The 23,836-nt window shown below is 39.8% G+C and overlaps 1 protein-coding gene across 11 annotated transcripts; it reads right to left on the bottom strand.

The window, feature by feature from the left end:
- Positions 1 to 1,177: 1,177 nt before the first annotated feature.
- Positions 1,178 to 11,471, bottom strand: LOC104596227 (polygalacturonate 4-alpha-galacturonosyltransferase-like). 11 transcript variants are annotated; one of them, XR_016080819.1, is made up of 12 exons: positions 11,137 to 11,471; positions 10,886 to 11,056; positions 4,611 to 4,645; positions 4,446 to 4,505; positions 4,174 to 4,311; positions 3,968 to 4,034; positions 3,825 to 3,871; positions 3,242 to 3,576; positions 2,770 to 3,127; positions 2,073 to 2,660; positions 1,533 to 1,939; positions 1,203 to 1,431 (listed from the first exon to the last, which is right to left on the bottom strand). XR_016080819.1 is itself a non-coding variant. In XM_010257298.3 (11 exons), the coding sequence occupies exons 2-11, from the start codon at positions 11,040 to 11,042 to the stop codon at positions 1,664 to 1,666; spliced, it is 2,079 nt and encodes a 692-aa protein (XP_010255600.1). In that variant the 5' UTR covers positions 11,043 to 11,056; positions 11,137 to 11,471; the 3' UTR covers positions 1,178 to 1,663. The 11 variants fall into 11 exon arrangements, 9 of the variants coding, with proteins under 9 accessions (XP_010255600.1, XP_088751814.1, XP_010255602.1 ...); XR_016080820.1 differs by having other exon boundaries at positions 11,161 to 11,436; XM_010257298.3 differs by having other exon boundaries at positions 1,178 to 1,939; positions 3,825 to 3,889.
- Positions 11,472 to 23,836: the final 12,365 nt, after the last annotated feature.

Below are 23,836 nucleotides of genomic sequence, written 5' to 3'. Positions count from 1 at the left end.
TTCGGAAGTTTTTTTTTATCATTAATTTTTCGTTAATGATATAATTTGTATAGTATCAGGGTCAATACTATACAATTTGAATTTAAATTCCAGCACCTAATTCAAATCTTCTCTCATTAATTAATGATTCTCTCTCTTTAACGTTTGTTACTCATCAGTAATATTAGCCACTAATTTTAGCTCTTATAATTGTAAGGATAAAAACTACAAGTTTTAGTGATTACAAGATTCGAACCTTAGTCATTAGGTTCTAAACCACACTACTTTGTTTGATATGGTCATATAAATTTTTATTTTTTTCTTAATGGATGTTCCATGTTTATTGATAAATGCTAGAATTAATTATTAATTATAAATTAATAAGTATTAAAAATATATCAATTATTTGAAAATTAATATATAGTTTTTCCATTATTTTTCAATGGTTATTAATTGTGTCCCAATATCTCACATTTTACATCAACCATTAAATTATATTTGTTTACATTTAAATAAGTTATTTACAGTCATAAAATTTGTAATTATCGTTATTAATCTATTTTTTAGGATCTATTTGAGTTTTTGGCATATTGATTCGTATCTTGATTTTTCGTTCATATCCATGCATATCTAAAAGATTAAAACGTATCCCAATAATCTCTTAAAATTGGCTTTCCGATACTTTCAACCTTGTCTTGAAGATTTGTTTACACCAAAAAACTGGATAAATAAACTAATTGATAACTTAACCACCTGCAATCACTTCATTGAAAATCAAAAACAGTTTCCTTCGGGGAGAAAAACAATCTACATTTGATGGTCAAAGGCATTGAATCACACCAAATACAGGAAAAAGGAATAACCAAATATGTGCAAATACCACCTCCGGGCACCACCACAACCGAGAGAAGGAAACTTTTCCACATGAACTGCAGTTCATGGCACCAAACCGAGGAGATTCATGTTGAACTCAGAGTTGACAATCATGTCATAGTGCTGTGTGAAAGATCCGTGAATCGTTTGAAACCCCTCTGCTCTAGCCACTTAACTAACAAATTTTGCTGCTCCTATTCGTTCTTATTCCTTTCTTCTTTGGAGGGAAAGAAAGGGTGAGGGCATAACACACGTTACCAATAACAGTAGTTGCTCATTGTGACCATTCTATCCTTATCAGGTGGAAACAATGTCATGCATCTTGTACCAAGAAAAAACAGATTATCATCTAAGCTTAAAAAGGCACAAAATTGGAGGGGAGGGGGCAAGGTCCAGAACAACCACTTGATGCTAATTCATTTTACAAGGCAGTTAAACCATTTTCCATGAATTAAAAACAACTGAACTCAAATCCCTAGGATATGACTATCCTTTCAATCATAATCATAATCAAACTCAAGCCCCACCAAATACACAATGGCGTTCTTATATATGGACAAGGCATAAAGAGCTTGTACCCTTGCACCAAAGGGAAGAAATGGAACACATTAATGCTCAATATGAAATGAATTAAAATGAATCAAAGAAGCATAAGAATAACCAATAGTTGGGAAGATTACCAAGAATTGTAGCACAGGAATATCGACCTCTTTAAGCAGAGTAAATCAGACCAGAATGATCTCTTGGTGGAAGAGGAGATAGGGTATTTGCTGCATATTTAGTGGTATCCATCCGGGCTCCTTCTACCTGTTCATTCACTAAGGTTGCAGTTTCGAAGGTACGGGTGGTCATACTTTATATACTTAGTCCAATATGACCTGTATTTGTTCATTGCTATCTCCAGCCACGGCTTCATGTTTCCATTATAATGGATTACAGCTGCGCTCTCAATCTCTGACCGGTCAATGCTCGGGTTATATCCTAACCCAAGCACATGCCATGATTTTTGCAGCGGATGTGTTAGTCCATAGAATGTAATCAGTCCAGGAGGCAATGTTCCAAGCTTCCACAGCACCCTTTGTTCATTCTAATGCAAGCAAAGGAAATAAAACAAATACAACTGATGATTGTGCATTCTTCCTTGCATGTTTATATACATGCATGCATGTTGTGACTGTAGAGAAATAAAAACCATAAAAATGCAACTACCATTCACTTACCATGTTCTGCCACTTGTGGTAGATCCCAGTTATATCTCTCTTTTTCCACTCCTTAAGATCAAAAATATTCATCCCATATGCCCAGCCACATGCATTTGGGTCAAAGTTCCTTGCTATATGGGGGTTGGAGAAGTTGAGATACTTATCAAACCTGTGGAAACTCTCTCCACAGGTCTCCACTGCACCATTTACTTTTCCACGAAGATTCACAGACCACAGACCTGTCAAATCTTTCTGGACCACAATGTCATCATCAAGAAACAGGATCTTATCCAACTTTGGGTAAACCTGTGGAAGGTAGAATCTCAAATGGTTCAGCATTGAAAGATATTTTGGATTCCTGTATTTCAGATGAGAAGAACCAGCTGATAGAGTTGTGGGATGATCTGCCTTGAAATAGTACTCTTTCATGGCAGCAGACTCAAGCTGACGTAGAACTGGGCAGTAGGATGAATTCAGCCATTTAAAGTCATCAACATTTTCAACATGGATCGTGGCCTTTCCAGGTGGGTTCAACAGAAACCACATATTCATGGCTCCAAAGTTTAATTTATCAGTAACTAAATGGAATACATGTTTCTCTGGCTCCTGAAATCAACGGAGGGAAATTAATTTAGCCACAGCAACAATAACATTGAAAGACTCATAATAAATGAACCATATTTCAATCTATGAAGGACAAAGAAAGACTTCCTACCTTGGCATTCATGACAGTTGAGTTGACGACGACTGATGCAGCCAAGACATTGTCCGAGAAAAGGGCATAGTGGTAGAGATTTGGATTTTCTAAATTCTCACTCTTAGGGAACTTTCTTTTATCAGGAGGGAGGAGATAGTAGGCTATTGTTAAGCGCATGGAAAGGCAGTGGATCCCATTTGGAATTGTCTTTGCAGCTAACTGGCTCAAGAATGTACTCTGCTTCTTCAAGCTCCGTACCTGTTCATCTGCTGATTGAAGCATTGCTCTCAGCTTCTTGATTACCAAGTTGCAGTCATAAATCTCTTCTCTTGCTTTTGCCAGGACTTGACCCATAGCTTTGATTTTAGCAGGTGCACTAATCATGTGTGAGGAATACAAATTCCAGAGCCATTAAGGGGGGCATGAAGATGAAAGCACACTCAGGAAATGTCAATGTCAAAATATTTTGAGTACCTAAAACTATAATTACCTGCGACTTAGATCTGCATCAGTAGTTGCCTCCCCCAAGGCATGCTGGCTCTCTTTAAGACGAGCTAGTAGTTCACGATCTAGTTCAAGCTTGTTCTTCATCTTTGCAATGCTGGAATACACCCTAGCCATGATCATTTGATCCCTCATCAAGCGAACAGTTGTATCTGCATTCTCATTCTCAATATCTCGCCTCCATATACTGTATTTCCCCAAAACTGCTGTGTCAACTGCTTTTGAGCGTTCAATGGCAGCATTTTCAAGTTTTACATTAACTTCATCATCCAGGCGGACCAATTCAGCTGCCCTCTTTTCACGCCTCTTCTCTCTCAATTGCTAGATGATGTTTAAACTAATTAGAAATGGTATATACAGTTATCCATTAAACAAAACATGCATGGTGATTAAGAAAAAGCAAAACATAGATGCAGCTATAAGGCACCACCGATAATGTGGATAAACCAAATAATATGTGACAGACTTTCTTCTCTTAAATGTTAGGGATATGATAAAACCATCCAGGTCATGAAAAAGAGTAACTAAGGCCATAGATGACAAATAAAGGAAAGGAGCAGGAAATTTACCCGGCGGGCTAATTTTGCAGGTGTATCAACAAATTGAGAGCGGTCACCTGCACCCATAGAAGATTCTTACTTAAAAATAACTGCTTGAATCACTAAACAAACTAAAAGATCAAATAAATGATCACCAATAAAAGAATAACTACCTATAGGAACACTTCCCTGCTTCACTTGTGGAGTCTCTCGATCTACAACTACAACCGGTTGGTTTGGCTTTAAAGACAGCAACAGAAGATAAGAACAACCAAAAGATTAACAGACAATTCTAAGATTTGCATGAAAAAACTGGAACTATGTATAGAAACCAGTGGTAACACTTGTAAACATATGCAAAATGATAGTCAGCCTTTACCTCTATATAGGTGGCATTGTTCTGGCTAGAATTCTCCAACCCAACAACTTTCCATGAAGAAGATTGATGGTTTTTTCTAATGAAATCAAGACTCCATAGTCCCATGTCATCTGTGTATGCTTTGATGGTATCAATCACCTGTCATATCTATTTAGTTAGTCTTACTAGATCTAACAAAATCATTTTGACCAGGCACCATTGTGAATGCAAGGACAATCAGATTATGCATCATAGAAATAAACTTCATTTGATATTTGTGAACTCCCACTTGCCTCTTTCGAGAAAATGGATTTTACATTTTGCACAGCCGATTGTTCTCTCCAATCAATGCTCTGCACATTTACCCAAAATGTTGAAACAGAAAATATAAAAAATAAAAATTACTGTGGCCAACTAACATATGTAATAGAAGAAGCAGAAAAGGCTCAAAAAGCTACCTGCATACTAGAGCCACTTTGAACATTGTTATCATCTGCATAATGGATAGAGATGGTCATTTCCCATCAGTTTAACTGGAAAATGTACAACGGAAAAGTGAAAAAGGAACACAACAACATTGATAAAAGCACCCACCATGTTTTGAGGTGTCGTTTTGCTAGGAAAATTGAAAGGGATAAAATAGGCATGCCAATACATTCTAAGCACAAGACATGTGACATGTGAGATGCCTCTAATCAAACCAAAACCACCATTGATTGAAATGAGACAATTCAATTGGGGAATAAAAAATATCCAATCCAGATTCTTATCTCATTAGCAAATAGCATGACCATGGATGGAGTATTGGGGGACTGGCCCTCTAGGATAGTTGTTTGGGCTTTAATGTGTTGATTTTTTGGGGGGTCTGTTTTCCCACTAGGAACTTGCAGAAGAGAACATTGTACATTTTTTGATCATTTATAATAAAAGTTCTTTATTACAAATTAACAGAAAGCTGCATGGTCTAGCTATCTCACATTTACAGTATGAAAGTGGTAATGGGTATCAAGCTCCAAACTTGGAGTTATTCCAAAAAACTTTTAAGCAGTTTCAAGGTTGAAGATTAATTTGGAAGAGATTATTAGAAAATAGCAATCGGCATTGGCAAGATGGAAAATGCAGCCCTAGAAGAACATGGTTTATTTATCATGTGTCATTGCAAAATATTCCATTTACATATTTGGTACTTTGCATTGGAGCTAAGGCTCCAAGCTCCAAACTCCAAAGAATGCCTGGATTCCAATTATTCAAAGGCTAGAGAAAAAGTTGATAAGATTGAAGTGCAGATACCTAGAGGATTTTATGCCTGTACTGCTAGCTAGTGGGTTGAAGAAGATATGACACAACAACCTGTTCTTGTTTTGCAGGTTACCAGAATGAAGTGTATAGATAATTATATATCCTTTAAGGCAATTTCTACGGTACCAAAAAGGCATACCTAAAACACTTTAACTAAACAAAATCTCATATTATCGGTTTTTTTATATATCATACTTTTTGGTAGCACAGCAGGACTCATCTAGATCTATGAATTTTTTCTGATAAGAACAAGCTTTCATTCAACATACAAGTATAGAATCTATAGATGCACAAGAAAAGATGAAATGCTACCATAAGGCCTTTATAGTGTTCCATAGTATCTACACTGATGCCTAAAATATAAAGTCCCTCTGGTTTAAAATTCCTAAATCCCTTCAGTGACAAAACCATAAAACTAATGGATTACGTTGCAGCATTCACAGAACGACATAATCAAGGCTTTTACTTGACTTTAAATATCTTTCTGTTTCTTGTCAAAGAACCACAAGAGAAATCACATTTCCAAAGTTTAAAACCCTTAGCAAGAAATGGGGTAAATAAAAATTAGTTAATTTTGGGGGCATCTGGCCCAGGGATGAATTTATAAGCTGTTTTTACTGCTCAAGTTTTTTTTTTTGTCTCCTTTTTGGCTTACAACAATCAGGAACCCAAGGGAATATACCCCCAATACAATTGTTCCCTTTGCATCCCTTATTTAGCTAATTCGTCAGCTAGACTATTTGTTGATCACTGGACCCAACAAAAACTCACTCCCACTTGTCTCGCCAAATGTCTCAATGTCTAATGTTGTCAAGACCCTAAGCTGTTATTTTGGACAGTACAACCTTAGAGTCGCCTTCTACATCAATACATCTGCAGTTTATTTGCTAAGTTTCATTCCCTGCAATAATTCTAATAATTCTGCCCTTTTGAGTTTCCATATACAAAAAAAAAAAAAAATATATGGCTACGATGTTCCCACAACCATCTCTAGCCCAACCTGCATCAATCAATAATTTGATTGTTTTTTTTTTCTTTTTTTTTATTTTATTTTTTAGTGGGGGTGGGGCAACAGATAGTGGAAATGTGCCTAGTCAAGGATGAAACTACAATGGGCTACCTTTACACAAATATTTTCAACCAGTGTGTTTTCGGTTTTGTCTTTTCTTTAAAAATCCTTGCATTCCTCTCCTCCAAAATAGACCAAAGGAGGTGTCCACCTACGACCGGAAAGACAAAAAACAAAACAAAAAGGGGGGGGGGGGGGGAACTCCCTTAGAGATAAATGGACAGAAGATTAGCAAATAAAATGTAGCTTCACCACTAGCTTTACAAAGAAAACAAATATGTGACAACAAATACCGATTTGGTTCTCTCATTTTTAGTTTTAGGATCTTACAAGTTTTTTTTTTATCAATAACAGAATTTCATTAGAAATATTTAAAAATTACAAGATAGGGAGAAGTAAACTTTCTCCCCACCCCTTGTTTTGCTAAGACATCAGCAAGATCATTTGCAGACCTTTAAACCCTACTGAACTGCACTTCCATATCTTGAGTCATTCACTTGAATCTCTTTTTTTTTTTTTTGTTATTGAAAGTCCAGAAACCATTTTCTTCCCTTCGCAACCACTCCAATACTAACTCTGAACCACCTTCTACAATCAGTTTTCTCACATTCAGATCTTTTGCCTTTTGCAATCCTTGACAGCCATAACCTCAGCCCTTGGGGAATTACCCATTCCAAATTGGACCTGAATATAGACCAATGATCTTGCCTTCACTGTCCCTAAACACCCCTCCAATACCAGATGGGCCCGGATTCCCTGCACTACTGGAGAACATAACACACAAATTAGTTGATTAAAGTTTCTTAGAAAAGTCTTGATGGAAGAGCAGAAATCTACTAAATCAGTAAAAATGAAGTACAGAATTGAGTAGCCTCACAAGACCCTAGCACCCAATATGCCCAAAGCTCTCTGTATGTGCGGCAAATACAAATACACCCAATAGGGTTCTTCCCCTTAAGCTTTAAGTCAGATCAAGGAGCAGGGCGCAAACTGGAATTCAAGGCGTAACTCAACATAACTTGATGCTTGCAATGCAGCTTTTTATAGATCGGCTTTCAGTCTAAAACACTTAATCAAGAATTGGAGAGGTCATGCTCCTACCTCTCCCTTATCCTTGTAAAATAAAATGATGTCATCAGCAAATTGTAGATGGGTAATATCTGTCTCATCCTTCCTCACTCCCCATCTTCTTCAAATAAGCTCTAACCCTTCTGCCCTTGATATCAACATGCTAAAAAATCTATAATTAGAGTGAACAGAAAAGGGGGAAAAAGGGTCACCAAACCTAAGTCATCACTTTGCTAAGAAATAATCTCTAACCCATGGACCAAGAAATACTAATGACCACGGGTTTTGAACCACCATTGACCTAGAGTTCGGAACATTCAACCCAAAAAGTGGTCAAGCAACTGGTTCCGTTTCACCCCTGAACGATTATTTTGCCAAAAAATTGTTGACTTGGTTAGCAACCCATTGACCTGGGTGATCGAACCATCAACCCGTCCGACTTGAACAACAGTTTTTGGTCATTTTTTTTATTTTTTAATTGCAACGGGCTGATCCATTCGGACCGGACAGTCAAACCATTGACCCACAAACCAATGGCCAAAGTAATTCTGATTCCCGGACTGTTTTTAAAACATTGCTAATGACATGACAACAGACACCCTAGTATCTAATTCTTTCATCTTACCCCAAAATTACATTTTCCATCAGAAAATAAAAAAGGGAATGATGTAAGAAAATAAAAAAGGAAGATGAATGTCCACAATGTCTTTTCTAATTTGTTATTCCATCTATCTTTGGCCACCAAAATTCTTGTTGGTATTAGCTCAAGAGAAAGAATATGGGAAGATGATGAATGGTGTTCTATGCTTAATTCCTGAGATGTTATGGTAAGTGAATGATGCAAGAAAATAAAAAAGGGAAGATGAATGTCCACAATGTCTTTTCTAATTTGCCTACATTCAGATGCCACCCACTTTTATTATTTTTTATCAGTAAAAGTAAATTTATTAAAGAAAAGATATGAGAATTAGTACAGAGATTGGGTAGCCTCGGCTACCCCAAATGCCCAATAACATTCCACCCAATATTTGCCTTACAATCTTACAATAGAGCCCAGAAACATTGTTCCCTGTTAGCCCCTTGCTTTGCTAGCTGATCCGCAAGCCCATTTGCTACTCTTGGAGTCCACTGAACTATTAACTGGATGTCTTTTGTGATGTGCTTAATTTTCTTGATCTCATTTCTGAATATCCATGGAATCTTTCCATCATGTTTTAGCCAGCTTATAATCACTTTGGAGTCGCCTTCAACAACCGACTTTCTCACACCTATTTCCCTGGTTTTTTGTATTCCGAAAACCATTGTTTTTAGTTCAACTGTAGTGGAGTCCCCCCACCCACTTCACTTATAATTAGTGCTCCAAAATGGATACAAAGAAACCACAAGATCAAGTTTTCATGTTGAATGGTTGAATTCAAAACTAGTTTCCTCAGGGAGTTGCTTTTGATGACACCTAGCAAGTTGCTCTTTGTGAAGTTCACTTTCATACCCAAGACAAACTAGTCTCTAGTTAAGCCAAAGAATGAGATGCTTATAGGGATTTGAGGCCTCTTGATTTTGACATCTGCCACTTGGTGTCATTACAAATCCAATATTATTTGGGTCTAGTGCTAGAATAGTTTAGTAGAAAATAGCAGATCAGAGAACGGTTTAGTAGAAAACTAGAAAGTTCTAGGAAAGGTCATTTATCTAAATGGAGTAAATTGACATTATATTGAAACACTTTATCAAATCAAACTATCTACCATATGTCCTTAATATATTTTTACTACTAGTTTGACCTTCAAAGACACTTAAAAGGATGGACAGAAATTGCCTACCGGTGGCCCAATCTTAATCAAATCAAACCATCTACCATATGTCTTTAATATATTTCACTACTGGTTTGAACTTCAAAGACAGTTAAAAGGGCGGAAAGAAATTGACTATTGGTGGTCCAAGAAAAATACAAATAATATGACATGAATGATTGGTCCCTGATGTGTACAAAAGTTGATCATGGTTGAATAGGTCCTCTCCTGTAAAAAGCAATCAACAAGTTGCTAGGTAAATGGTTAAGAAGTTACATCAAGGAGGCAATAAGCTATGCAAACAGGTGAATACTAATATCAGACCAGCAACTTTAATTGTTAGATAAATCCTTCCCAATTATGCTAGGGGCTGAGTGCATGAAAGGGCATAATAAAAGGGTTGAAAGTTCATCATGTCTATACCTGGCAACAACAATCAGGTGAGGTTTTTGTATGGTTTATGGGCCAATGGTTGGGTCTCTGCCTCGTATTAGCTTAGAATAGCCAAGGAGATTCTTTTGGTAACAAAGTATGACGCCCAGACAGGTTTTCTGTTGGCCCAAGGGACCCTAGGCACAGCTTTGAAGTTTGAATAGCCAATGAGGGGAAAAGCCTAAAATTGATAGGGATGTTAACAATTAGGAGGCACGTTTCTTAATGGGATTTCTAGCTTGTTTCAGCAAAACTTCAATAATAATAAAAGAAAAATGACTCAAGCAACAAAAATGTCCTTCATAAACCAGTACTCTATAAAGCATACGAGGCATATGCCTCGAGGCTCACCTTAAGGCAAGGCTGAAGGAAAATGCCTCAATGAAAGGATCGAGGAAAGCATCTCAAGGCTCATGCCTGAAAGTATAAAAAAACATTCCTCACACCGTGAGATGCCTACTTTGTATGTTTATACATGTAATGCATGTATGTACTTGTATCTGTGTTTTATCATAAGTAATGCCATTTTGAAGGTATTACTTAACATCTACAGTTTCTTTAATGATTTGTAAGAACATCGTGGCTTTCTCTAAAGCTCCTAGTATTCACAAATGTTTGTAGTTTTCCTATATAAAGATATATTCCTTTTTTTTCTACAATCCATCGTTCCACCCATTTAAAATAAAATCCTCCCTTCAGCAGAATCAGCACCAAATTCTCCGTATTAGCAATATAGTGTTACTCTAAAGAACAAGTAGAATGTGAATGTGTAGCAAAAAAATGTAAAATTTCACATACACTCGTGACTGGTAATAAAAAATAAGAGATCCCTTCATCTCTGTTTGCTTTGTCGCTTCAACTAGAAGTCCTAGAGAAAGGAACACTTTGCACTAGAAGAATATTGCTTCATTTTTCTATGCGTACAAGTAGACTTCTAGTTTTCTAATTTCCAGTGTCGAAGGGGGTAAATTAATCATAAGTGAGCTAAGATCGAACAAGAGTAGATAGAAAGAGCAACCCGTTTTGCAAGATCTATAAAATGGAAATGGCAGAACAAGAGTAGAGTTAGACGAACCAGTGAGGATCGGCGTGCGGAATCCTCGTCCCACAAGGAAAAGCATTGGCGCGAAAACTGAAAAAAAGAGGAGAATTGCGACTGGAAAGCAAGAACCACCGCCTCTGATTCTCTGGAACTGGAAGCTGGCGCCGGAGGAACCCCGCTTCAAAGCCATTGTCAACACAAAACCTAAAGATCAAAATGAAGAAAGCTTCAATTCATAATTACCATTGAAGAATGTTACACAAAAGGGAGCCCAGGTGAATTACAGTACAGATCTCTTGAAACCGCACCGAAATGTTCTCTTTTTAGTAGTCCAACCCTAGCAGTAGGTGATGGGAATCGTTAGTTGACATCAGAAGACATCGAAATTTTCAAAAACGAGAAATAGAAAAGAAAAATGTGAGAATGAAAAAGGAGATATCGAAAGCAGAGGCGCCAAAAATGGCAGTTGCTATGGCGACGAAGGAGGCGAATCGAAATTCTCAATGAAAGTAACAGCTGAATTGCATAGGAAGCAAGGGCAGGGAAATGTAGGACGCCGAACAAAAAGAAAAGTGCAGAAGAGTGTTCAAAAACAAAAAGAAATGAAAAGAAAAAAAAAGTAGCCACTTGGTAACGGCTGAACAGGATTAACTGAATGACTTATTACTTTTTATTTTAGCAAATAAAATAATGAAAAGGTACGATTAGGGGTGTTCACATCGATCAAACCGACCAAACCGGCCCGGCCCAACCCAAATTGGTCGATTTTGGTTTGTATGAAAAATAAATCAATAATTTAGTTTGGTTTCGGTTTTCATAAGCCAAATCGAATCGAACCGATCCTATATTTCTAAGTAATTATTAATTAGTCCCTACCCTATATGTTAAATGTTGATATATTTTATTTGTGTTTTGTTTGAATTTTCAAAAAAATGGTAATTTATAATAAAAACTAAAAACGTAAAACCAATACAAATATAATACAATGGTACAATATTTAGTTCAGTTGTGTATAAATTTAAATATATATTGACAAAAAATCAATTTTGCATAAAAAGTTAATCGATTTAAATATATATTTTTGTTTTGCATAAAAACTAAAAAGAAATAAACTTAAATATAAATAGATATTTAGATATAGATATTTTAGTTTAAAATATATATAAAAACCGACTAAACCGATAAACCGGCCCTTCATGTTTGGGTTGGTTTTGCTTCAGGGTCAATCGGTTTCAATTTAGTCAATGAGTAAACCGACTACATCGGATTGGTTGAAAAAATGACTCAAACCAACCCAACCCGACCCGTGAACACCCTTAGTACGATGAAAAAAATAGGGTAAATTTCTGAAACCTCCCCTCAAGTTTTGAATCTTTGCTTAAACATCTCCTAAAGTTTGGTAATTGTAATAACAACCTCTGAATTTTCTAACACAGATGCACCTTTATTAGAATCATTTAAATGAAAATGTCTAAAATATCTATATAATTACTATTGAGGTTGGTTCTAAAGAAAAAAAAATAATATAAGTTTTATTAAAACAAAGAGAACTTAAAGTTACAACTTTACAGTTGAGTAATTGATATGAGAGAAAATTTAGAAAATAAATTAATTTCAGAAAAGAGATCTAAAGGATTTGGGTACATTTTATGCAGAGAAAACTTAGAAAATAAATATTTTGAACAAAGTAACTACATGTGTATTTTGGATATTTTAATGTCTTTTTTAAAAAGTTTCTAAACCTATGTAATAAAATTCAGGAAAGGTAATAATATCAAACTTTAAAGGTAATTTTAACAGTGGTCCAAAACTTGAGAGCAGTTTTCAGCAATTTACCTTTTTTAATAATAAATCAAGAAAAAATCTATGTTACGGAAAGATATGGTAAGTTGGTAACGAAATGCATTTGGTTAAAGCCGTAGAGGATCTTTATCGTTTTTTTAAGTCGAACAAACAAAATAATAAAAGTTTTTTTTTGTTAAAAAATATCTGAACACTTGCAAGTTTCACAAAAACATCTTAGACCGCACATCTGAAACACTTTGTAGGCTTGTTGTGATGTCTATTACGGTCGCCAACACCGCCACCGCAGGTGAATCACCACCACCTCCTCCTCCTCTCCTTCCTTTCTTTCTTCTTTTTTTTCTTTCTTCCCTTTCCTTTCCCAGCGAATAACAACTTCCTTCTCTTTGTTTATATTTCTTCCTAACCTTATGACCTAATATGCTAATTCAATGGTCAAGATGCAATAAACACCTAAAATTTGCTTTCACCATTTTGACCCACTTGACCTGAAGGATCGAATTGTTGACTCAAAAATCAGTGGCCAAAGCGGTTTGATTTTCAGATTGGTTTTTAAAACTTTGCTTAGATGATTCTTTTGTTTTTTTTCTTTCTCAGTTTCTCCCAAATGAAGCGAGGGTAACAATTTGGCGCAGAGACGATTCCGATTCCAACAGTAGTTCAAGTTAGACTCGTGGCTCTGTGTGATTAATTGCGACTCGAATGGTTGAATCGATTATGCTTTGACCCAATGAACTTTTTGGGTCCTAGTCAATTAATTAATAAAACCATGACCTAATGAATAATTAGGGGTGAGCAATCGATTTATTCAGTTAAAAAACGAATCATATAAACCAACCGAAACTGAAAATCGAAATTGAAATTGAAATTGGTTTTCGGTTAAAATTGAATTTCTTTAATCTATATACTACTATTAAAAGTGTGTAATACAAAACACAACCAACAAAGAAAGAAGCCACAACAACAAAAAACACTAAAAAAGCCTAAGCTAGGCAACCAAGGACTAAGACATATACTACTAAATGTCTGCTTGCACCAATTGCTGAAGCAATCAAGGCAACCACCAACAAAAACACCCTGGTTTGTTAATCCCTTATGAGCAAGGGCATGAGCCACTCCATTGTTGGATCTTTTACTGTGCAAGAAAGCAAGGTTTTAAAAGGCAAAAGGCATAGTTGATGCGTAATATAATAATTAAGTTATATAAATAATTTATATATTTATATACTTTATATCAATAAAATATTTATTTTATATATTTATTAATTATATAAAATAATTAATTAATCAAATTTGAATCGAATCAAATATTCAAATATTTAATAGGATTCAAATTCGAATATTAATTTTCAATATCCGTCGGATACGAAATCGAATTTGAATATTGGATTTTCTAATCGGATTCAAATTCAGATATTGTCTGATCTGATTCGAATTCAATCCATTTACACCTCTATGTGGCAGGGTCTGTCGCTACTGTAAATTGCAACAGTGGCGGTGATGCAACAGAGGCGAGAGAAAGAGAGAGAGAGAGAGAGAGAGAGAGAGAGAGAGAGAGAGAAGGGGTCGATGTTGTGTTGGCTTTGAAAATTGAAACTAGTACAGGTACAAGGTAGCCCTCTACTCAGACCGAGGAAGACGAAGAAGAATTAGAGGAGTACTTTAAGACAATGATGGCAAGGAAGATAAGCCTCGGTAATCATAAAAAGGTGTCAAAAGTTTAATTTTGAAAATTCAAAGAAGAATGATAGGAAAAATAGTCTTTTTAATCCTTCTGTTAACAAAAACTAATGGTAAGGAAGTTTTAGTCAATTGTCAAAAATAGTAAGGGTATTTTAAGAAAATACTAAAACAATAGGGGTAAGTTAGTCAATTTCCTAAACCTTAGGGTAGTTTAAGAAATTTGCCCAAAATAAAATATAAATATAAAATTAACCCAACAATGGAGTTATTTTCTTGTTTGTTGACAAGTAGTTCAACATTTTATTAAACAATAAAAACATTAAAAAGATGAAAACACACAAAAGTATAAAAATACAAAAAACAAATTGTAGAAAACATTTGGGAAAATCTATATTATTGTATTAAAAAGATGAAAACACACAAAAGTATAAAAATACAAAAACAAATTGTAGAAAACATTTGGGCAAATCTGTATTATTGTATATTTATCATATTAACCAAAATTAAGTGTGACAAATAAGAATAACTTTATAGACATAGAAATATAAAAAAACTATAGAAAATATTGGAAATATATTATTTATTATCATCCTCATCATCAAAAAATTGTCATGTGCAAAGCATGGACACACTTACTAGTTACTATTAAAAGTATGAATAAGAGTGTGAAACTTTTATTTGACTAAAATATCCTGACTTTTGAATTTGATCCCTCTCTACTTGTAAGAATAAAAATGTAATTTGAATAACTAATGTTTTCCTTATTCAAATCACTCTCATTAATTCTTATATTTAAATTAGGGTTAATTAGTACATTCGAGAAACTACTAATACACCTTGAACTTTGAAAAACAACTTATATATGCATTATTAACTAGTTCCACATAACATAAATAAGACCTTTGTCATTGCACCATTTAGAGCCATTAATAATTCACTCCAAAAGTTTTCATAATACCAATTTTCCCTTAAACATTCAAAACATTGGGCTAAAAACATTTAACCTCAAGATTTAAGTGGCTTTGGGAGTGGAAATGATTGTAAAACATTTAACCTCAACATTGGGCTAAAAACATTTAACCTCAAGATTTAAGTGGCGATGGCCGATGGGGAAGTGGAAATGATTGTAAAAACTCCAACTCCCATCCTTCCTCGATCTTTGTTCAAAAGACCAAACTCCACCCTCATTCTCCCACAATAATAATGGTGAGAACGAGGGAACTATGGCTATCACATGGACATGTATCATTGGAATTGCTCCTGTTAAATTAACAATAAAAGCTCACCTAATAGTATAATACTTCATTTGAATCTCTGATATTTATAAAAGAGGATTTACTAAGAAGAACAACAGTTTATAAAGAGGGACAATCACATCAGTTTCACTTGTTATAAAACAATATTCAAATGATTTATTTTGATGGTTGATTAGTTAAAATTCAAGAGGTGTTGTCCAATGTGAATTGTTTTTTTTTTGTTAGTTAACTTTAAAAATAAATCAAAATCATATTCTTTGAAAATAAATTGGTTTTTAAAACAAAAAACACAAAAATATGTTTTTAATTTTAAATGTTTTTTTCCAAAATTGAAACAAACAAATGTGTTCTTGAATTTCTGGTTCAAACAACATGTTTTCATTCGATTATTTAATACCATGTTTCATGAATCATATAACATCTATTGATGCTCGAATTGGTCGAGGTCAACACTGTCAATTCACCCCCAAGTCCAAGTAGACCCGAGGTACTAGAAGTCCGAGTACAAGCGTGGCCAAGGAGTAGAGTCCGAGATGAGGGAGATCCGTGGTCCGTGGTCCGATATCCACTTTGTCTGATACCTGAGGTGGATGAGGATCCCGGTATCGGTTCTACAGGGAAGGAGAATGTTAAAGGCCTTGGGTGAAGACTCAAGGCGAGGACTCCAATGGTCAAGTTAGTAAGAGGGTACGAGGTGGACGAGGTCACAAGAGAGCAAGTAATCTCAAGAGTGAGCTAGAGAGTTGGAGTATTCCTCCTTTTACCTGGAGGGGGTTGCCTCCTATTTATACTTGAGGCCACTAGGGGCAGGTGACCTTGAACAGCTTGGATGCAGTCCGTACAGAGGACGCGATCATTTGGGAGCGCTAGGTGAGGACGCGCAATTGGCTCCGCGAGGCCTGCCAAGCCCAGCCTAGCATGCGCCCTGATTAGTCCAACATGAGATGCTGACATCGACTCTTCCTGCGACCCTTCCGCTCTATGCTTCGCTGCTTGATGCGTGTAGGCTCACCATTGACCCAGTTGGATGCGCCTACATCATTTGCTCCCCACTCCCGAGGCCGGGGTGGGGGTCCGAGATAGGAGGGGCCTCGACTTCGGCCGAAGGGAGTGCATTGTCTCATACTAGGGGGCATTGATGGACCTGTGTGCATCGTGGCTTGCGATGACATCGATATGCCTTTCCTTTGAAATGCGAGGATGGCCGAGGCTCATGCAGGGCCTCAGGTCGGCTGTACCTGCAGGGGGGCCCTTGGCTTTGGCTCCGAGTTTGCCATGGCGTGAGGTGGTCGAAAGGGAGGTTGCCCCCTAGTCTTATGAATGTTGGGTGCGTCTCGTGAGGTCTCGACTTCGGCTGAGGGTGCCAAGGAGGAAGCGCAAGGGTACTCGAGTTGGTGATTTGGTCGCTTTGTGAGGGAGTCTCTTTATGCAATGTCGTGGGTCATGAAGGAAGTGGTTCCTGGAGTCAGATACGGGTCACACTGGTCGCAAGTCCCCGAATCGGTGAGTTGGCAGCCGAGCCCTCAACGGGTTGTTGAGTCATCACCATAGGGAGGATGGGATGCAGGTGAATCGGACAGCGCATCTGCTGAGTCAACACAGTTGGGCTGACCAATGAGTTGCAGTGAGGTGGTGCTTTAGTTCACCAGGCATCATTTTGTCTACCCGAGGAAGGCCATGTGTGCCAGTCAGCGAATAGGTAGCAAAGGCGGTTGTTCGCACCCACCAAGGGTACCCCATGTCCACAGGCCCCCGCTGGTAGGGGCGATAGAGGGAAGAAGGCCGAGGAAGATCGACCACGGAAGACTATCCAGAAAAGACCAGTCGGGGTGCCGCCAGCACCTCCCACGAAGAGGCCTACGCACAAAGACAACCCAACCGAGGGCGGTGTGCCGAGGAAGGGGGCTCCTGCTGCTCCGAGGAGACCGCCTGCGAAGGGGCCCGCCGCTAGGCCCTCATTTGCTCCTCCCTCCGCTTCCGAGCCTACAAGGGGGGGGGAGCGCTTGAACCATCTCTACCACCCAAAGCGGGAAGTCCGCAAGGGGAACTCCATTGATACCAAGGGCATCAACAGGGCCCTCGTCAAGGGGATGGTCCCTCCGGGGGACTGCCTAGACATGATGCAGACGGACCCCATTGCCATCGTCGATAAGGGGATGGACTTCTTGGCCGAGGTGAGTTTCCATCTCTTTTTGACTTGTTGCTTGCTAGATTCTATTGGCTTTACTGATGTTGTGCTTAGTGCAGGTCTGCCGTCACTATGTCAGCCTCGGTGACCGCGTCCGCCTCCTTCTCGAGCGTGTGGCTTGGCTCGAGAAGAAGAATAAGCACCTTTAGGTGCGAGTGACTTCGGCGGAGAGCAGCCGAGATGAGACCCTCACGTTGCTGAAGGAGGAGAAGCTACTCTGACAGATGTTGGAGGATGACTTAAGGGCCAAGAAGGCTCTCAACACCAGGGATGAGAACCGGTTGAGGAGGTCAGAGGCTGAGGCTGAGGCAAAATACCGGGACGCTGTCGCTGTTTGGTAGCAAACGCCATAGTACCAATAGTGCTTGGTGCACTATGGATCTGTGGCCTACTTAGAGGGGATTGGCAACACCAAGAAGGCTCTTTTGAAGATGGTGTCGGACTTCCCCTTTGAGCAATTACAGGTGCTCCCTGACTCTCTCACCCCCGAGGACAAGGCCGAGGTTGCAGACGCGAGCGTTGAGGATCCTGCCATTTCTCCAACTGAGGGCGAGGCCTAGCTGACTTCAGTTCTTTTTTTTTGTCTCTGTTATAAATGTGCTCGACCTTGAGGGCCAAAAATTTTGTAAGCTGAATTGTGAAACGAGATGAGCATTTTTTCCGTATACTTTGTGCTTGTCTAAAAGGGTCACAAGTAGACAAAAATTAACTTGAAGTGGCTCGTCAGACGTTCGCTTTAGGAAATTAGCCTGACACACTTATTCCCTTAGGTGAGACCGAGGTGGACCTTCAAGGTGATTGGGGTCACGTGCCGAGTTGAACCGTCGGGACGGTCAGGGTTACTATCCACTTTCCCTTGTTGCACTGTCATGGAGCCAAGGTGGCTGCCTGCTGCTAAAGAGGTCGCCAAGTTGTGTATCTTGTGCCTTTTTGCGGTTGCATTTCTTCTTGTTTCTTGTGTAGGGGTCGATGCCCCCTTTCGGGAGGTCACAAGTTGTGAAAATTCATTACTCAATAACCCATCTGCTCAATCACTCAGGTGGGCCGGTGCCAATTCTCGAGCCTGGATGAGGACTCAATCGTTTGGAGGGTCTCTTTGAGGCTGAAGCCAAAATCAAGGGTCGACTCATCGGCTACAACCGAGTTCCAATAGGTTCCCTGTCAGAAAAGATGAGTAGGCGTGTGACCTCCAGCGGGCTGTATGACTTGGGTCGTCATCTGTTCCAGGTGTGTAACCTTGGCAAAGGTTGTATACTGCGGCCAGGCTGTCGAGCGAGGTGGGGGACTTGGTGACTAGTCGTACGACCTCCGAGTGTCGTGTTCCTTGGACTGAGGTCCAGTTCGAGCGTGTAACCTTGGCCAAAGTTGTATGCTATGAAAGGGCGCTTGATCGAGATGAGAACGTATACGTTGAGGGTTTGAGTTGAGGTTTCCTCGGTGGTGATGTACGTCTGTGCCTTCAAAAATTCTGCCTTGGTTCTGGGTAGCATCTTGGTGACAGAAAACTTGAGGGCCGACTCGGGGAGGAGGCCTTGAGTTGTTGCATGGAGGTGTCACCTCGGCTCTCCTTGACTTGCCGAAGTTCATCCTTCACCGCACCAAATTGTGCATGTATATTGGCAATCTACTGGCTGGCAGGTACCTCAACTTCCTCTCGTTTTCCTCAGCGATGGGATGGGCTATCTACGTCTCAGTTCCTTTTGGCCTGTCTATTGTCGAGGTAGTCTCGAAGGTCCGAGGTGCAAGGTGGATGTGTTATTTCTTGTCGGCTGTGATTTCCTTGGCCTCGACGTCAGTTGCAAGACCGTACTGATTCGTTCTCCCTTCAGTTGGGAGGTCTTGTGTGCCGAGTGGGTTGGCTCGCACGTCAGCTACTACCAAGTTCGGAGAGCTTGGCCCGGTGGGAGTCAATGGAGCCGAGGGCTAGCGGGTCCGCAAACTCGCGCTGCCCCCACTGGCCCGATGCCCGGGCAAGGTGACCACCTTGAGGGTGGCTTCCTACTTGGGGGCATGCCTCCTCGACACGTCGGGTGAAGTGGTCCAATCGGTCTAGGACAGCTTGGTATTGCTCGTTGGTGACCAAGTTTTGGGAATTCTTGGTGTTTCGTACCATGTTGAAGGAAGTCTTTATTGTAAGATAGATTGAAGGAAGTCTTAGCGACGTTCCCACAGACGATGCCAATTGTTGATGCTCAGATTGGCCGAGGTTAACACTGTCAATTCACCCCTAGTCCAAGTAGACCCAAGGTACTAGAAGTCCGAGTACAAGCATGGCCGAGGAGTGGAGTCCGAGATGAGGGAAATCCGTGGCCCATGGTCTGATATTTGCTATGTCCGGTACTCGAGGTGGATGAGGATCCCAATATCGGATCTATAGGGAAGGAAAATGTCAGAAGCCTCGGGTGAAGACCTGAGGCGAGGACTCCAATGATCAAGTTAGTAAGAGGGTACGAGATGAATGAGATCTAAGGTGCAAACACACAGATGAGGTCACAGGAAAGCAAGTAATCTCAAGAGTGAGCTAGAGAGTTGGAGTATTCCTCCTTTTATCTGGAGGGGGTTGCCTCCTATTTATACTTGAGGCCACCAGGGGGCAGGTGACCATGGACGACCTGAATGCAGTCCATACCAAGGGGGCGATCATCTGGGAGCACCAGGTGAGGACGTGCGATTGGCTCCGTGAGGCCTGCCAAGCCTAGCCTAGCATGCGCCCTTATTTGTCCAGTGCGAGGTGCTGACATCGGCTCTACCCACGACCCGATTGGTTCTGCTATGTGCTTCGCTGCCTTATGCGTGTAGACTCGCCATTGGCCCACCCAGATGTGCCTACATCAACATGTAATACTACAAATTTGTTTTGATTTGAAAAAACATCATTGTGATGGTTTCAAAAAGCATGTATTGTTTTAAACAAAACTAACTTTGTTGTTCAAAACAAGATGTGTTTTTGTTTTGTTTTGTGTTTTTGTTGTTATGATAGTATATAATCTCTAAAACAAATAAAAATAAAAACATGCATGAACACCCCCTAAGTGTAAGTTTAGTTATGTTTCTATAAGTTATTATATATTTAAGCTTTGTGTCATTAGTCATACTAACTAAGTTTAATTAGAAAGAGACCTATTTAATTTGTCATGATCCGTGTTTTATGATGTAGTCAAATTAAAGCCAAATCAAGATTGCTCATATATTGAAGTGGCATCTCCAAAGTTTGGGCCCACTAGGAGGTTGATGCATCATCCCAAACTTAAAAAATTGTTTTTAACAAATCTTTAATGGGCAACTTGTTGGTTATACATAGTTCTCAGGGATATTTGGGGCCCTCAAGATGGGGCAACTGTATTTTTTGATATGTGAGATTCACTGCCTATGACAAGTCTCAAAAATTAGTGTAAGGTTTTAAAGTAAAATTTAGTATTTAATAGTTAATATTTTAATACTTATCATTAATTTATAAATTTTTATTAATATAATATTATTATATTGTTACTCGATGATGCACAATCCGGCCACTCCTAGTTGGAAGTGACTGTGCTTCTAGCTGGCGACGGGCAAGAGATAGCTGCATATGACAAGTCTCAAAAATTAGTGTTAGCTTTTAAAGTAAAAAATTAGTATTTAATAGTTAATATTTTAATACTTATCATTAATTTATAAATTTTTATTAATATAATATTATTATATTGTTACTTGATGATGCACAATCCGGCCACTCCTAGCTGGAAGTGACTGTGCTTCTAGCTGGCGACGGGCAAGAGATACCTGCATGAAAAGAGACGAAGGAACCCGGGGTTGCTTACCCGGTAGAAACACTCCGATGCTTAAGTTAGTACTCGGCTGCAAATTGGAAGAGAACGAGTTTGCAAGAAGATGAGAAAGCTAGAGAGTGGTGAATATGCGATACCTTGGCCCCTGGGGGGTTGAAGTCTTTATATACTAACATTCTAGCAGGTTTGGAGGGGCTGATCCCAAATCTTTGCCGCGGCGATCTGTTGTCAGGTAACGCCTCGGAGTGATTGGCTGTTATCGTCAGGACTGGGGAGCAGGTGGGCTAATGCGATCGTTGTAGTGTACGGTCCCGCCAGGCAGGAGATAACCTCCGGGGTTGGTAGGCAAGACGCCGCCAGACGAGAGACAATGAGTGTAGTCCTCAGAGTTGTCAGATACTGCGCCGTCAGACAAGAGACGTGGGAGCAGCCTTCGGGGTTTGGTAGGTACGGTTGTCAGACAGGAAGCTTCTCGCGGGACACCGGGCTACTTGATAACGAGCAGCCTTGTAGCTAGCTTCCTGGTGGCGAGCTACTTGTGATGAACTATTGGTGACGTGTCGACTTTGTTATGATCGGGACTGGTTCCGCACTGGTTGAGGCTTCCTTCACATGCTCAATCTCCATCGATTCAGAGGCTGTAGTGTTGAAAGTGCATTCTGCCACGAAGTCGGCCAAGGCTTGGACCTTGATTGCTGTTTGGGGCTCGTACCTGATGTTGTACTCGCTTAGTTCTATAGCCCACTTTGTCAGTCTCTTGGATACCTCAGGCTTGAGCAAGACCTGCCTCAGGGATTGGTTGGTAAGAACGATGACTGTGTGGGCTTGAAAGTATGGCCGAAGCTTTTGAGCTACTGTGATCAGCGCGTATGCCAACTTCTCGATCTTTGAGTACCTAGTTTCGTCTCCCTGCAAAACTTTGCTCACGTAGTAGATGGGTCGTTGGACCCGATCTACGTACTTTATCAGTACCGAGCTGACCACCTCATCGCTCGCGAAGAGGTACAGCTTTGAAACAACACCCTCCTCGGGTCGGGTCAAAACCAGGATGTTGGTTAGGTACTTCTTTAGTTCGTCGAAGGCGAACTGGCATTCTTCAGTCCATTCAAAGTCTTTGCTTTTCTTGATTGCCTTGAAAAAGGGTAGGCAGCGGTTTGTCGACTTGGACATGAAGCGGCTCAGGGCAGCCATGCGGCCATTCAACCTTTGAACCTCTTTTAGCTTGCAAGGGGGCTTCATGTTCAAGATAGCCTTTATCTTTTCAGGGTTAGCTTCGATGCCACGTTGGGTAACTATGTAACATAGAAATTTTCCTGAGGTGACACCAAAGACACATTTGTTAGGATTTAGTTTCATATTATACTTGCATAGGATTTCAAATACACGCTACAAGTCACTTATTAAACAGTCCGAAAATTGGGTTTTGACGACCATGTCGTCTACATAACATTCAACTTTATCACCAATCAACGGTTCAAAAATTCGATTCACAAGTCTTTGGTAGGTTGCCCCGGCATTTTTCAGTCCGAAGGGCATGACCTTATAGCAATACAGGCCTAGTTCGGTAACGAAAGCCATTTTTTCTTCATCGGCGGGGTCCATCTTGATTTGGTTGTAGCCCGAGTATGCATCCAAGAAACTCAGCAACTCATGCCCTGAGGTCGCGTCCACTAGACGATCAATCTTGGGGAGCGGAAAACAGTCCTTTGGGCAGGCCCGATTCAGGTCGGTATAGTCGACTTACATGCGCCATTTACCTTTGGCCTCCTTTACCAGAACGGGGTTAGCCACCCAGCTCGAGTAATGGACCTCCCTAATGAAGTCAGCTAGAAGAAGTTTCTCGACCTCCTCGTCGACTATCCTCCAGCGTTCTGGGGCGAGGTTGCGTTTCTTTTGTCTAATGGGCCTAACTAGGGGATCAGTGTTTAACTTGTGAGTTATTACTCTTGAGTCTATGGCAGACATTTCTGCTGCGGACCATGCAAATACGTCTAAATTTTTTAGTAGGAAACTTACCAGTTGAGTTCAAGGAGTTCTCTGACCGCTCCCCTGATCTGGAGTGTCCTGGTCTGATCTTCTTCTGAAGTCGGGACGAGAGCCATTCCCTCGGTTAGTGTAGCTCGCTCTTCAGGATACTCTACAGGCCGTTCGAGCTCAACACTTTCCACTAGCTTGGCCTTCCCTTTAAGGGCGGGGCCATCCTATGATGGCATTATAGGGGGAAGGTGTCACAACTACTAGGAAGGTGTGCTCAAACCTCGCAATGCTGGGCCATGTTCCGATCTCC

This window comes from Nelumbo nucifera, chromosome 1, assembly GCF_055504915.1.
Source record: "Nelumbo nucifera cultivar China Antique chromosome 1, China Antique-T2T, whole genome shotgun sequence".
Taxonomy (NCBI): Eukaryota; Viridiplantae; Streptophyta; class Magnoliopsida; order Proteales; family Nelumbonaceae; genus Nelumbo; species Nelumbo nucifera.
The sequence above is the reverse complement of the archived record's forward strand: the minus strand, read 5'-3'. Positions and strand labels throughout refer to the sequence as shown.

Bases quoted from the DNA above. Each gene is read 5' to 3' on its own strand.
- LOC104596227 (XM_010257298.3), bottom strand. From the start codon at position 11,042: ATGGCTTTGAAGCGGGGTTCCTCCGGCGCCAGCTTCCAGTTCCAGAGA. The intron at 4,035-4,173 runs GTAAAGGCTGAC...CTGTCTTTAAAG, and splicing joins ACAATGCCACCTATATAGAG to CCAAACCAACCGGTTGTAGT. The intron at 3,128-3,241 runs GTAATTATAGTT...ACACATGATTAG, and splicing joins GATGCAGATCTAAGTCGCAG to TGCACCTGCTAAAATCAAAG.